Source organism: Apus apus, chromosome 13 (genome assembly GCF_020740795.1).
Source record: "Apus apus isolate bApuApu2 chromosome 13, bApuApu2.pri.cur, whole genome shotgun sequence".
Classification (NCBI taxonomy): Eukaryota; Metazoa; Chordata; class Aves; order Apodiformes; family Apodidae; genus Apus; species Apus apus.
In genome coordinates, this window is record NC_067294.1 from 16,134,455 (window position 1) to 16,146,457 (window position 12,003).

The following is a 12,003-nucleotide window of genomic DNA, read 5'->3' on the forward strand; positions in this document are numbered from 1 at the left end:
CATAGTTTAGGCTGCTGTTAAGAGGCACTGCTTTGACAACATTCTTTTTGAGGTTTACAGAAAGCATAATAAAATATGTAAGTTACACTTCTACAAACAAAAGCCATAAGTTATTTATAAGCGTGAGATCCAAACACTATCACGATAAATAAACCTTAATGGATACCTGCAGCATCCATCCTAATGTAATTTGCCCAGCAAAAGTAATATTTAGTAGAAAAATCTGGCAGCAGCTGCTTGTTGTTGTGTAAAATAAGAATAAGAGAGAGAAGGAAGCCTCGTTGAAGCACTGGCTGCACAGACCTGCGATACCTTCCAGCCTCCTTCTTCAGCTGGGGCTGGCACTGCTGCCAGGGAGCCCAGATGCCTCTCTCAGCCTCTGTCAGGATTTGTCCCTGGTGCTGGGATGTTCCCCGTCAGCTTCGCTTTTATCAGGGAAGGCCGAAAGATATGGAGCCCTGTGTTCCCATCCTCCCTCCCTGAGCTCCCTTCCCCTCAGCAATCGTTTTTTCCCAGCCCTTCCCTCACACCCTTCCCATCTCATGAAGTCTCAGGCATCCATGGACTGGTGCATGGATTCTGGACTAAAAGTTCTGGCTTTTCTAAGAGAACAATTGTGGGTTACCAACCCCATAAAGATGTGCTTTGAGTTGTGAGTTGAAGCCATTGAGGCAGAGGCTGCCAGCCACCTGGAGTGGCTCACTCTGTGAGTGGGCTTGAACTGCTTCCACCCACGGGGACACAGGGGACAGGGGCTGGTGCCTCGAGCTCCTCAGAGGAGGGGATGGGAATATATGTTGGGAAGGGACTGGTGCAGGTGGGCCTCAGCTCCCTGGCCCTCCCTCTCTGCCTGCCTGGGGTGCTCTTCCCCGGCTGCAGCCAGGAGAGGGGCAGCCCCCAGACTGAAGGAAAGGGCAGAGGGGAATGACCTTTAGACCAGGGTTCTTGCCTCAGAAGCAAAGCAGCCGGTTTCACCCTTCTGGGCTGACAAAACTGCTGCTCCGCTCTTCTGAGCACCCAGAGCTGGCATTGTTCCCAGGGGAGCAAGGTGCCTGTCTGAGAGAGCACAGCAGCAGGTTGGTCACCCTGGGGTCCCTTTCCATCACCAGGACATGGCAGCGAGGCCAGTGCTTTGTCCTGAGGCCTCCTACTGGAGAAGGTAGAAGGGACAGGACCACATCACCCTCCTGTGTGCACAGCCCAGCACCTGCCTGCCAGCTTGTCCTCCCAGATGGGCACAGTCAGGCGTGGGCAGAGCTCGAGCAGCAGCTTGCTGCACATACCCTGCTTTCAGCTGTCCCCTCCTCCTTCTCCTTCTCCTTCCCATGCCAGGATGCAGAGCAGCCATGTCCCTCTCCAGCCTGAACACCCGTGTCACACCTTCATCCCCCAGGGATCCTACTTCCAGGGCTACAGCTGAGGAACAAGTTCTTTTTGTCCACTGGTGCTGACTTCCAGATGATTTGTATGTAGCAATGATGTGCTAAGCACTCAAAAATGTGTCGGTTTTCTGCAGCAATTTAATTTAGTATGAAGCCTCACCCACCATATCCATCTAGAAAAGGCTGTAGAGAACAGGACTGGCCTTGCCCACTGCGACGTCTGCTGCCAAAACCAGGAGCTACCACAGAAACATCCCAGCATCTGCTGCCACTTTCTCGTGGAGAGAGGTATTACCGTGGACTTGCAGAACAGTGTGGCAAGGAGGGCAGCCCAGGATGTGCACAGCGGGAGGGTTTGGGGATGGGCTGATGTGGGAGGAGCTGGGAACGCAGGATGGCAGCCGGGTGGGTGCAGCGGGCTGGCTGCTGCTCCCGGGAGCTCCTCGAGGCGGCTCGTGCTCTGGCGCTGTGAGGCAGAGGTTGGAGCAGGTGCTGACCAGTTTTCGGGGGTGACCCAGCCCCTTGACTACCTGGGCCCCCCCGCAGCCCTTCAGCCTGTATTTGCACCGCTTTCTCAGAGGGGAATTCGCTGCTGCTGCCTCCCTGGGGGCACCACTGGGCACTGCAGCCCGGCGACAGTGGGGACACTTCCCGGCCACCCCCCAGGACTGGCCAGGTGTGCCCACCTCACTCAGCCCCCCACCCCAGCACACACACAGCAGTGGCGGGCTGTGTGGCTGGTTAGAGTGGGGGTGCGTGGACGGATCCCCAGCCCCGGGGGTGGTTCCTCCTCTCCAGCCGGGCGCAGCAGCGCAGCCCGGGTGCGAGCAGCCACGGTGGATGCACGGGGGGCTTGGCAGCCCCCTGATCTCCGCGCAGCCTCTCAGCAGCTGCTCTCAGCCCGACCCAACGCCCCAACAGGCTCCCCTGCCCCTGGGGTTCCTGCCAGAGCATCAATCCCGCTGCTGCCCCCCGCCCTGCCGGGGCGGCCCGGCCGGAGCTGCGCGGTAGCTCAGCATCAATTAACGGCCCATTAGGATAAAACGCTGCCTACTGGTTTGCAAAGGCTGGAGGAGCCCCGCAGTGGTTTCTCGTGGTCTCATGCCCAGAGACCTGTCCCTCTCACCTTAGAAACAAAACGCCTCATTTTAAAAATAATTAATGGTAAACATTAAAAGAAAAACAAACAAACAAACAAACAAAAAAAGCGTAATGGATCACTTGGCCCACGCTAAATGTTGACAGTAAACATTTAACGGAGGCTACTTTACAGCAGAGCTGCGTGGAGCGATGCTGTGTGTGCCAGTTGGGGCTGCACATCCCCCCCCTGCCCTGACGGGGCTGCTTCTGAGGGGCTCCGAGCTGTGCACGGGTTGGCACGGGTGGCGTGGGACCTTCTCAGGGTGCAGCCAGATTTAAACCTGTGGGCTCCTCCGGGTCCCTGTTATGCCAAGCGTCGTTGGCCCCACAGTGGCAGGTGGATGATGGGGCAGGAGGGACGTTTGAGGCTGCTGTGGGGAATGGTCCTTCCCTGTTTGGTCTCCATAACCCACCAGCTGGTGCCACCTCCCTGTTCTCGCCACTCCTGAGCACTAAATGACATCCTGGCAGTACCAGCCTCCTCCTTATGGGGATTTCATTATCTGTGGCACTGGGACATGCCCAGGACAGGGGACCATCCCTGTCACTCCTCTGCTTTCCAGGAACGGCTGCAGCTACCAGAGCTGCAGCCCCGTTTCTTTCCTTTTCCAGCACAGCCCACGGGCCCAGCCATGGATGCAGCAGACGCTGGTGCCTGCAGCATCAGGAGCAGGTGCTGGTGGCACAGCTGGGGTCACCGCTGGCAAACCTGCTCCAGATGTGGGTACAGCAAAGTCTGGTGCCTCTGTGGAAGAGGGGAGGTGGAGCTCCCTCGCTTCGGGGAGGCAGAGGCATCTGGGGTTGGGTCAGTGTGTTTTATGATCTCATCCTACAGGAAGCACTTGAGAAGCCGAGCGGTGGTTTTACCCTCTGCCGGGCACGTGGCAGATCCTGCGAGGACGCGGGTCCTGTGAGGACACCCTCCCTGCGGGACCCGCTGTGTCCCATGCCCAAAGACATTCCAGGGCTGCGGAATGCTGCACACCGTAACCAAACCCAGTGACCACAGCAGGCTGTGGCACATCTCCCTCCTTATCCTCCCCATGGCAGCCAGGCCTGGGAGCAGCTCCGGGTTTGCCGGACGGGTGAGAGGGACGCTGCTTGTCATGCCCCAGTGACCGCTGGTGACCAACTGGGCAGGGGTCCCGCCTGCCCTGTGGTGCCGGGGAGGTGGTCACTCATTTTACATAGCATCACTTTCTTGCCCTCTTAACTCTGTCCCCCCGTGCCTTTGCAGCTGGCTGGGTGCACCACCCTCCGAGCCCACCCAGTCCTGCCCGGTCCATGCGCGCTCCCCGCCGGGGCTGCGGGGCCGCGCCTCCTCCTGCCGGCACCCGGCTCAGCCGAGACTTGTACCACCTGCCGAGTTTGACAGGGAATTACCACGTTCCACCTCCCCACGCACCCCCTGGAGCTCTCCTTTCCCGGCCTCCCTCTGCTCGTGGAGCTCTTGTGGGACCCGCCCCAAATGGGGCTGCCTGGCTGTGGGGGTGTTGACTGCCCACCCCGGCCCAGCTGGACTCTGTCCTGCTGGCACTGCCCCCCGCCCACCCCCCTGTGCCTGGGGTGCAGGTGACCCCGCAGCCAGATGCTTGCAGCTGGGCACTTGCAGGCTGGCCTCATGCCACGCTGTGCCGTGCCAAGCTGTGTCGTGCTGTGCCGTGCCGTGCCGGGGGGCTGGCTGAACCCCAAAAGGGTGCAGGGCTCTTTTGCACCCACCTGCACCCCGTGTTCCGAAGCTGCCTTGGCACAGGGCGCCGGGGACGCGCTGCAGGTGCCCCGTGTCTGCCCGGGGATCCCGCTGCCTCCCCTTGCCCGGCGGGGAACTGGGTCTGGCTCCCTGACAGCCCGGAGCAGCCTGGGTTCGGCTGGACACTGTCATCCCCTCTCCAGAGTCACCCCAGCAGGCACCTGCCCGGCCCCGGGCCCTGGTGCGGGTCTCAGCACCCCGCCGTGCCCGGGGGGGGAACGGGGGAACCGGCTCCGGGCCGGGCCGCGGCCGTCGGGGCAGCAGCTCCTGTCGCTCCGCGCCGGGCTGGGAGAGGCGGGAGCGGAGCCACCGAACGCGGCTCTTGGCAAAGCGGAGGAGGTTTTTTGGGAGCGGAGGCGGTTTCTGGGAGACGAGGCGGTTTTTGGGAGCGGAGCGGTGCCGCGGGACTGCGCCGGGCTGCGCGCCCCCAGCCCGCCGAGGGGCTCGGGAGCCGAGGAGGCAGCGGGAGAGCCGCATTTAAGGATACCATACGTCCCGGGTTATTAATTATAAAACATAATTAAAGTAAAACTGCAGAACGTCAACATATTAAATTTAAAAGCTAATATTAAAATAGAGTTAATATTTAATAAGGTAGCCGAGCGTTACAAAGCTGTACGCTGATACTCTGCATTTAACTGTGTAAAACCAGGAGAGTTTTCCCAAAGAAAAATGTATTGTTTAGCTGATTATCAAAGACTCTGTGATATATTATCCATTTCACAAAAATAATATAGATATCTTTTTAAATATAGTAATAAAAACATACTAGAGCCTTTTAAATATACTATTACTTACCACCCCTTTTCATATTGTACTATCACAGACACTTTGGAATTGGTTTAAAAGCACATCATTCATTATTCAAAGCTCATCTTTGCATATTATTCCAGCTCAAGTCTGCCAGGCTCCCTGTGAAATCGTTCACAAAATTGATAACAGCAGACACACACGCAATAAAAAGATAGCCTTGGGCAGCCCGAGTTCCCATTATGCAGATCAAGCTGCAATTTTCTCTAACAAAGCCTGCCCTGATTCAGGACTGGGTGTCACTTTATTTATTTATTTATCCTCCCCCGGTTGCCTATTTTTTTTTTTTTCCTTCCTTTACCCCCCCCCCCGCCTCCTCTCCTTTTCTCTCCTTCCTGCCGCCCCGCCGCTTCCCCGCCCTCCCCTCCGGCCCGGTAGGAGCGGAGCCCCCCGAGGGCTGGTCGCCCGGGGCTCTTTCCCGGTAGCCCCTCCCGCACCATCTTGCCGGGATGGTCTCAATCCGATTAGCTCCGCACCGGGGGAGCGGCGGATGATGGCGGCTCCGCTCTCACCCGCCGCACCGGGCGGGGACAATCCGATTAGGTTGCCCCGGGGCCGGGAGGTGGCACCCGTCGGTCCCCTCGAGGTGGGAGGTGGGTCTTTAATACCCCTGTTAGTGACCGCCGGGCGGGGCGGGGCGAGGGTCCCGCCATGGGCTGAGCCGGGGAAACCCCCGACGGGCGCCGGTAGGGACGCTCCTCCCGCCGCACCCGGCACGGGGAAACTTCAGCCGGTGTCGGGGCCCACCGGAGCCAGACCCTGCGCCCCTGGTGGGACAGGGGGGGTGGGATAGGAAAAGGCACCCCCGGCCCCAGCCCCGCTTTTGCCGTCGGGCTTTTAACGGGCGTTAAAAGCGGGGCCGCGGCCCGTAGGTACCGCCCCCCGCCCCGGGCGGGCTCCGAGCGGCAGCGCCGGGGGGCTCAGCGGGTTCGCTGCCCCCCGAACGATTCGGCGCGTTGCGGTAATTGAATCCTAAGGTTTAAAAACTAATCAAGTCCCTCCTGTCACCGCTCCGGCATCCCGGGATCGCCCTGCCAGGTGCTGATCAAATGCCATTACATTCTATTAACAGGGAAATTCTATTCCCTGTTTTCATTTCCCTTTATAAGAGGGAAACTAAGTAAATGCGGCTGAGCGTTATTTAATTTTTAACGCCTTTAGTCCAATTTGGACGTTAGGGAGCGTCTGCAAACTCGCTCGGCGGCCGCGCCGGGTTCCCGCTGCCGGGGCGCGAAGGCAGCGCCAACGAAATCTGTCCCCGGGGGGGCCCCGGGACCCCTGCGGAGGCACCGCCGCTCCGCGCTGCCGTCGGGGCGGGCGCCCGGCCTGTCGAGCGGGCACTGGCGGGGTGCGGGGACGGAGCCCTGCCCCGGCTGGGCACCGCGGAGCGGCCGTCGGGGGTGCGGCGGCTCCGGCGGAAGGGCGAGGAGGCGCCGTGGGGAGGCGGGAGGGCGCGGGCCGGTGTCCCCGGCGTTGCGGGGCTGCCCTGCCCGGATCCCGGTCCCTTTGCCCGGATCCCGATCCCGTTCCCGGTGGCGGCGCCGGCCCCGCCCCCGCCGCGCGCGCGCGCCCCCATTGTTCCCGCGCCCCAGTGATGTCACCGCGGCGGCGGAGCCCCCCGCGCGGCCGGGGCGCGGGGCCGGTGCGGGACGGGCGGCAGCCAATGGGAGCGCAGGGGCCGGGCGGCGGCGGCCAATGGCGGCGGCGGGGGCGCACGCGGCGCGGGGCGCGCGGCGGCGCGGGAGGAGAGGACGGGGCGGCTGGCGGGGCGGCGCGCGCTCCGCAAAGTTTGGTGTCGGCGGGTCCGGGCGGGCCGGGGAGCGCGGGGCAGCGGCGGCGCCTTCCGAGCGGGCGCGGAGGAGGAGGAGGAGGAGGAGGAGGAGGGGGATGGATCCGCCGGCGGGCGCGCAGGGCCAGCACCAGCACGAGCCCATCAGCTTCGGCATCGACCAGATCCTCAACAGCCCCGAGCAGGAGAGCGCTCCCCCGCCGCCTCCCCCCCGGGGCCCCGACGGCGCGACCTTCCTGGGCGGCCCCGGAGGCCGCGGCGGCGCGCCCTACCCGGCCCTGCCGGCTCCTTTCCCGGCCATCGCCGCGCCCTTCGAGGACTCGGGATCTTACAGTGTCAACCTCAGCCTGGCCCCGGCCGGCGTGATCCGGGTGCCGGCGCACAGGCCCATCCCCGGGGCCGTGCCGCCGCCCATCTCCAGCGCCATCCCGGCCATGCCCGCCGTGCCCAGCCTGGGCAGCCTCAACTTCCCCTGGATGGAAAGCAGCAGGCGCTTCGTCAAGGACAGGTTCACAGGTAAGGCGCCGGGGCGGAGCGGGCGAGCCCTCCCCGGCAACGAATGGAAAGGCGAATAAAGATTAGGAAACGAAATAACGAGATTGATAGCGGTAATCGTAAAAGCGAAAGCGGCCCGCTGGATCTTGCCCTCCCCCCGCGCTCGCAGCCAGCGGAAAAATCGCTCTCCTGCCGGCGCGGGGCTGGCGGCGGGGCGTCCCGGGGGGCGTCCCGGGGGGTGACCGGGCCCCGCTGGCCTCCGCATCCCTTCGTCCCGACCTGGAAGCGGGACCTCGGGGAGATCCGGTCCCTTCGGGGGGCGGCGGGGCGGCCGTCGGGCAGAGCCCGGGCCCCGGGGGGGCGGCCGGCACCGTGCGGGCGCGGGGCTGACCCCTGTGCTTCCCACCCGGGCAGCGGCGGCGGCGCTGACGCCTTTCACGGTGACACGGCGGATCGGGCATCCCTACCAGAACCGGACCCCGCCGAAGCGCAAGAAGCCGCGGACATCCTTCTCCCGGGTGCAGATCTGCGAGCTGGAGAAGCGTTTCCACAGGCAGAAGTACCTGGCCTCGGCCGAGCGCGCTGCCCTCGCCAAGTCCCTCAAGATGACGGACGCCCAGGTGAAGACCTGGTTCCAGAACCGGCGCACCAAGTGGCGGTGAGTCCCGCGCCCCTGGGGCCGCCCCATCCCGCCGTCGCCCCCGGCGGAGCCCCCCGCCAGCCTCCCCGGGAAGCCCCGGCTCCGACCGGGAGCGCGTCCCTCGCCGGCTCCCGGTAGCGAAACGGTTGAAGGGGGGGTGGTGTGTGTGTGTGTGCGTGTGTGGGGGGGTTATCATTATCGTCTTCTTATTGTTGTTATTTATTTGCATTTTTGTAATAGTGCCCTTTTTTTGGAAAACGGGGGATGATTCGTTAAAACCAGGGCTTATTCGAAAACCGGGAAATTACTAGGAAAACGGGCAATTATTAAAAAAAAAAAAAAAAAAAGGGGGGGGGGATAATTCGATAAAAACGGGGAAATATCGAGAGAACCGGGGAATATTCAGATAAGGGGTATTACTGGGAAACGGGGGGCTCCCGGGTGTTTCCTGCCGCCCCGAATCCCTCCGTTACAGGCCGAGCAGCTGCCGCGGGCCTGGCAGAGTGTCCGGCCCCGGTAGGGAGCGGCGTGCTGCCGGTGCTGCCGGTGCTGCCGGTGCTGCCGGTGCTGCCGGTGCTGCCGGTGTCGCCCGCCGGGGATGCACCGGCTACTCCTGGCCCGGTTGCCACGGCCCTTCCATCTAAGCGTCCGGTGTCCGCGGAGCCCCGGGCGGAGCATCCCGGGGCGTCCCGGGGCGCAGGCTGAGCGTGTCCCTCGCAGGCGGCAGACGGCGGAGGAGCGGGAGGCCGAGCGGCAGCAGGCGAGCCGGCTGATGCTGCAGCTGCAGCACGACGCCTTCCAGAAGTCGCTGAACGAGTCGATCCAACCCGACCCGCTGTGCCTGCACAACTCGTCGCTCTTCGCCTTGCAGAACCTACAGCCCTGGGAGGAGGAAAGCGCCAAGATCCCCCCGGTCACCTCTCTCGTCTGAGCCCGGTAGCCCGGGCACGCAGCGGACTGGCCCGCGGGGCTCCCCCCCGCCGCAAACGGGGCGGGCGCGGGGGGCGGCAGGCGGGACCCCCGGGGCTGCGGGGCTCGGCCGGCGCGGAGCGGAGCTGCCGGGAGCTGCCGTGGCGATGCCCCGCTCCCTGCCTGTATATTCGTGTCGATGTTCCACTAGGAAGGGAAATATGTCACTTTTTTGTAAGAAGTGTTAATAATTTAATTTATTTATGCATCGAGATTTTGGGCACTATTAATATGGAATTATATAAATCCTCGATTATTTATATCCAAATCTGAACATAGGTATTTTGTGTTGGCTTTGGAACAAAAGGCTATTTTTTTTTGGTTGGTTTATTTTAATTTTTTTTTCCTGTTCTGAGGATAGTCTAAAGAAAAAAAGAAATACCTACCTATCACTTAGCGGAGGGGACTAAGTGGAGCCGGTGATGACTCATTAGCTTAGGAAACCCTATTAAGCTGAAAAGCGGTAGCTTCCATCTGTCCCAGGTGAAGTTAATGTCAGCTGTAATTTATTCACCGTAGTAATAAGGGCTCCTTTCAGGCAACACACACTCGGTTTTGTCCTCACCTTTCCAGCCGACGAGCTTTAGCGCACCGAAAACAGCACCCGCACCCTCTCCCTTTCGCCACCGACTCTAGAGAAAGCGCCTTATGTTTCATAATAAAGAAGATTTGGGGTTGACACAGACCATGTATAATACTTTGTACTTGCCGAGACGTGTAAATAAACGTTTTCTTTACAAACGCCTCTCCGCTCCCTGCCTGCCGCCGCGCCGGGGAAGAGCCGAGCCCCGGGACCGGGTCGTTGCGGGCCGGGCAGCAGCCGGAGAACAACGCGGTCCTTCGGAGATAGAGGTGAGGAGCCGGCGGGGGCGAGGGGAACCGGGGCTGGGCTGGGGAAGGGGCTCCGGGGGTTGGCGGTTCGCGGGGCTCCCGGTCGCTCCCCGTTCCCGTAGTGCCGGGAGAAGCGGCCGGGAATAGCGCCGGGATTGGGATAAGGTGGGAATAGCCGCCGGGACCGGGCCTGGGGACCTTTCCCAACCCAGCCTCAGGGTACCCAGGCACCTCCCGGTTGGTACCCGGTGGGTTTCGTTTCCCGGCTCTGGCCGCCCGTTCCCCGCTGCTCGCCCGCAGCGGAGTTCGTTTCGCCACCCGGGTTGCGGGGGCATTATTTTTTTTAATTACGAACACTTTTCGTTCCGTGGGTCCGGGTGCCCGTTCTTCAGCTTGAGGGGAAGCTGCAAAAAAAAAAAAAAAAAAAAGAAAAAAAAAAAAAAAGTCCTGCTGCAAAAATGACACTGTTTTTAGAAAGCAGCCACGGGCCGGGCAGGGATCCCCCGGCCACGGCCCCGAGGGGGGTGGGCTCGGTTGCTCCCCCGGCGGGCAGGGCAGCCCAGCCCCGACCGCCCGGACTCAGCAGAGTCCAAAGGTGGTCCTGGGCTCTCGGTATTGCCCTGGCCCGGCCACGGCAACGGGCATTTCAGGCGGGGCGACCGATAACGAAAGTATTTTCCCAGCTAGTCCTTGTCTCGGCAGTACCGGGGCCACGGGCTGAGGCTGTCGCCTGGATTTTGGTTTGTCGGAGGAAGATTGTGGTGGGCTAAAGGCAGGGCCTAATCCTGGCACAGCGTGGGTGGCGGTGCTGGAACCCTGCAGCTGCTCCGCTGGTCCCGTTCAGCAGCTGGGAATGTGCAGCCTTGCGCTGGGAAACATCGACCGAGGGGACGTGTCTGGCAGGGAAGGGGGGGGGGGGGGGGTAAAAACAACGGGGAAATCTATACCTGGCTGCAGGGCCTGGGGAAATCCCGCACTCCTGCGGTGCGTGGCCCTGGCCCTGTCGCCACGCACAGCCCTGCCCCTGCTCGGCAGCCGATAAACCCTTTCCCCGTTTATTTCGTTCCTTTCCCCAGCGCGTTTCGCTGCGGGGGATGCGGGGCAGGGATGCGGCTCCCTGGGCTGGGCGGGAGCGGGGGGCTGGGGCTGCATCGCGGCCCAAAGCCCGGCCCTGGGTGCTGCCCTGGGTTTGTCACCGCCCGCTCGCTGTTCTCGGCGTTATTCCCGCATAGAGCGCGGAGAAACCCGAAGTAGCTCCTGCAGAACGGCCGGGAGAAAACCCTCTGTTCGCAGAAACGTGGCAGAGCCAAGCTCTGAGCGGTGCGAGGGGCTTGGAATAAACGGGTGCCCATATTCACGCGTGTATTCGATGTTACGTTTTATCTGTACCCCACAAAATCTATGAACCCGCGTTGTTTGCAAGGCAACCTCGCTTTTTAACGGTCCGAGCATCCCAGCCCCATAAACTTCTGTATTCCTGATTTCCCTGCAGTTTCCCCCCCAACTGCTGGATGCCAAGGAGCTGCGTGTTTGCAGGGAGCACAATGATGCTGCGTTTTGCAGCCACCGGCTGCGTGGCAGGAGAGGATCTAACGTCCCCGTTAATAACGGCAGCACCAGCGGGGCCGGGCCGGGCTCTTCCCGCCGCTGCCCGTGGGCTCTGCTGCAGGCAGCGGGATCGAGCCTCGGGGTGCAGCAACTTCCCGAAAGGTTTTAGGAGCCGGCAGCTTCCCTTTCAGCCGCCTGAATAGCCACAGAATAGCGGGGCTCACCCCGGGAGCTGCGTGCTCGGGCTGGTGGCTGGTGCCTTTGTTTGTTGTGCAGAAGCTGGGCTCGGGGTTTTGAGCTGTGCTGAGGACGAGGGAGCCAATCCATAAAATTTCCCCCTCCGTGGGTGAAAGCAGTGATCCCCGCCAGCCTGATTTAGCTGCCATAGGGTTGTCTGATGGTCCCTGCTGTGTATCTCTGAAGGTCCACCAACAGACGATTCCACCAACGGACTTAGGATCCTACCAGTTTAAGCCTCTGTCCCAGTGGTGTAATCCTGGGGGGTGTGGGTGCTCCGTGGAGGAGAAGGCACGTCTTGGGAGTGGGCTGGCTGTTGCTCTGCTCCTGTTTATTTTTCTTCCCACGTACTGTGTTTGGGCTGTGTGGTGCACAACTGGAGTCGGGCTGTCACATACAGGCAGCAGTTTGA

General features: G+C 61.7%; 1 protein-coding gene across 1 annotated transcript; it reads left to right on the top strand.

Moving 5' to 3' along the window:
* The first annotated feature begins 6,969 nt into the window (after positions 1-6,969).
* TLX3 (T cell leukemia homeobox 3) lies at positions 6,970-8,937 on the top strand. Its single transcript, XM_051631262.1, has 3 exons — positions 6,970-7,387; positions 7,781-8,024; positions 8,727-8,937. Exons 1-3 carry the CDS (start codon positions 6,970-6,972, stop codon positions 8,935-8,937), a joined length of 873 nt encoding a protein of 290 aa, XP_051487222.1.
* The last annotated feature ends 3,066 nt before the right edge of the window (positions 8,938-12,003 follow it).